We start from the raw sequence: 1,464 nt of genomic DNA on the forward strand, positions 1-1,464 counted from the left end.
GAGGTTGTCTTATTATATAACAATTTGGTTATTGTAGGAAGGAAACTGCAGACTTTGAGCAACAGAAAGCAAAAGAATTGGCTCGAATAGAAGAGTTGAAAAAGGAGGAAATGAGGAAGCTACAAAGGGAACGTAAAGTTTTTGAAAAGTATACTACAGCTGCAAGAACTTTCCCAGATAAAAAGGAACGTGAAGAAATACAGGTATGTAAGCTATTTATAAATTAGTAAAGGTGAAAATCTTGTAAAAATTCATTAGAATTATTCGATACATCAAAGAGAAAGTGGATATTAATCCATTCGTTATTCACTCATTCAAAAAATAATCTGCCTGAGACAGTGCACCAGGGATGTCACAGCCTGACTTTCTAAGTATTTATAGTATATGTATTCTGAGGTACTCTAAAATCTTCCCAAAGAGACCACAGATGGAATTAGCAAACCAGAAGTTGGAAGTTGACCAGGACACTGTTGCTCTGTTCATCTGTAATAATTTAAGGCCCTTGTGCTAATGAGATGTTTAATTCTGAAATTTGTAAATTTATTGGCCAAAGTATCAGTTTTGATCATTTAAGAGTTAGGCATAGATGTGATGAGAGGAAAGAATGAATGCATTTCTTACTAAAACCTAAAAAAAACCAATACAAATAGGTTTTTTTTTTTTGAGACAGCATCTTGCTATGTAGTTTAGACTGGCATTGAATTCACTGTGTAGCCTGGGCTGACCTTGGACTTACAGAGATCCTCCTGCATCACTCTTTCCAGTGCTAGGATGACAGCTGTGCACCACCATCTGTGGCTGCGTAGGGTATTTATGACACTGTCATATGCAAAGAAATTTCTAATGTAAGACACAAAGAACTAGCTATAAAAAAGAAAATAAATATATTTGATTCACAATTAAAGCTTCAGTTTATAGGGGGCTGGGGAAATAGCTTGGTAGAATAAGTGCTTGCCTGGGAAGCACAAGGGCCTGAGTTCAATCCCCAGTTCCGCAAAAAAACCAAAAAACAAAAAACTTCAGTTTATTGAAAAATTTAAAAGGTTATGCATTATTTGTACATCAAATGCAAGCTCATCTTCTACTTTCTACACTTTAAATAACTAATAGTATTTTTGAGTTCCATTCTGAATCCTTCCTTCTTCATGTCCTGTGGCATCTTTGAGCAATTTGATTTGCACATCCACAGCTTAGTTAGCATGCCATATCACTCAGAGTCTTTAATTTTATTAGGTATATTTATGGGGAAGAACTGCACAAATGTGTTTTGATTAGTGCTTGTTGTGCTAAATGTAATATGGTAGATTTTTTTTGAAATATTTAACACTTTCATTTTATTTATTATATTTTTAGGGAAGGCTTTACAGGGTGTTCAGGGCCTCACTACTATATTGGACTCGTAGTGATCCACCTGTTTACAGCCTCCCAAGAGCTGGGATTACAGGTGCGCCACTACACCCAGTC

General features: G+C 35.7%; 1 protein-coding gene across 1 annotated transcript in view; it reads left to right on the plus strand.

The window, feature by feature from the left end:
* Positions 1-1,464, plus strand: part of Cenpj (centromere protein J) — a 65,879-nt gene that overhangs the window by 42,340 nt on the left and 22,075 nt on the right. Inside the window, exon 7 of the mRNA XM_023699169.1 lies at positions 38-203. Coding sequence (XP_023554937.1) covers positions 38-203 — 166 coding nt within the window. The remainder of the gene's footprint in view (positions 1-37; positions 204-1,464) is intronic.

The sequence above is a fragment of the Octodon degus genome, unplaced genomic scaffold (genome assembly GCF_000260255.1).
Source record: "Octodon degus isolate 3935 unplaced genomic scaffold, OctDeg1.0 scaffold00111, whole genome shotgun sequence".
Classification (NCBI taxonomy): Eukaryota; Metazoa; Chordata; class Mammalia; order Rodentia; family Octodontidae; genus Octodon; species Octodon degus.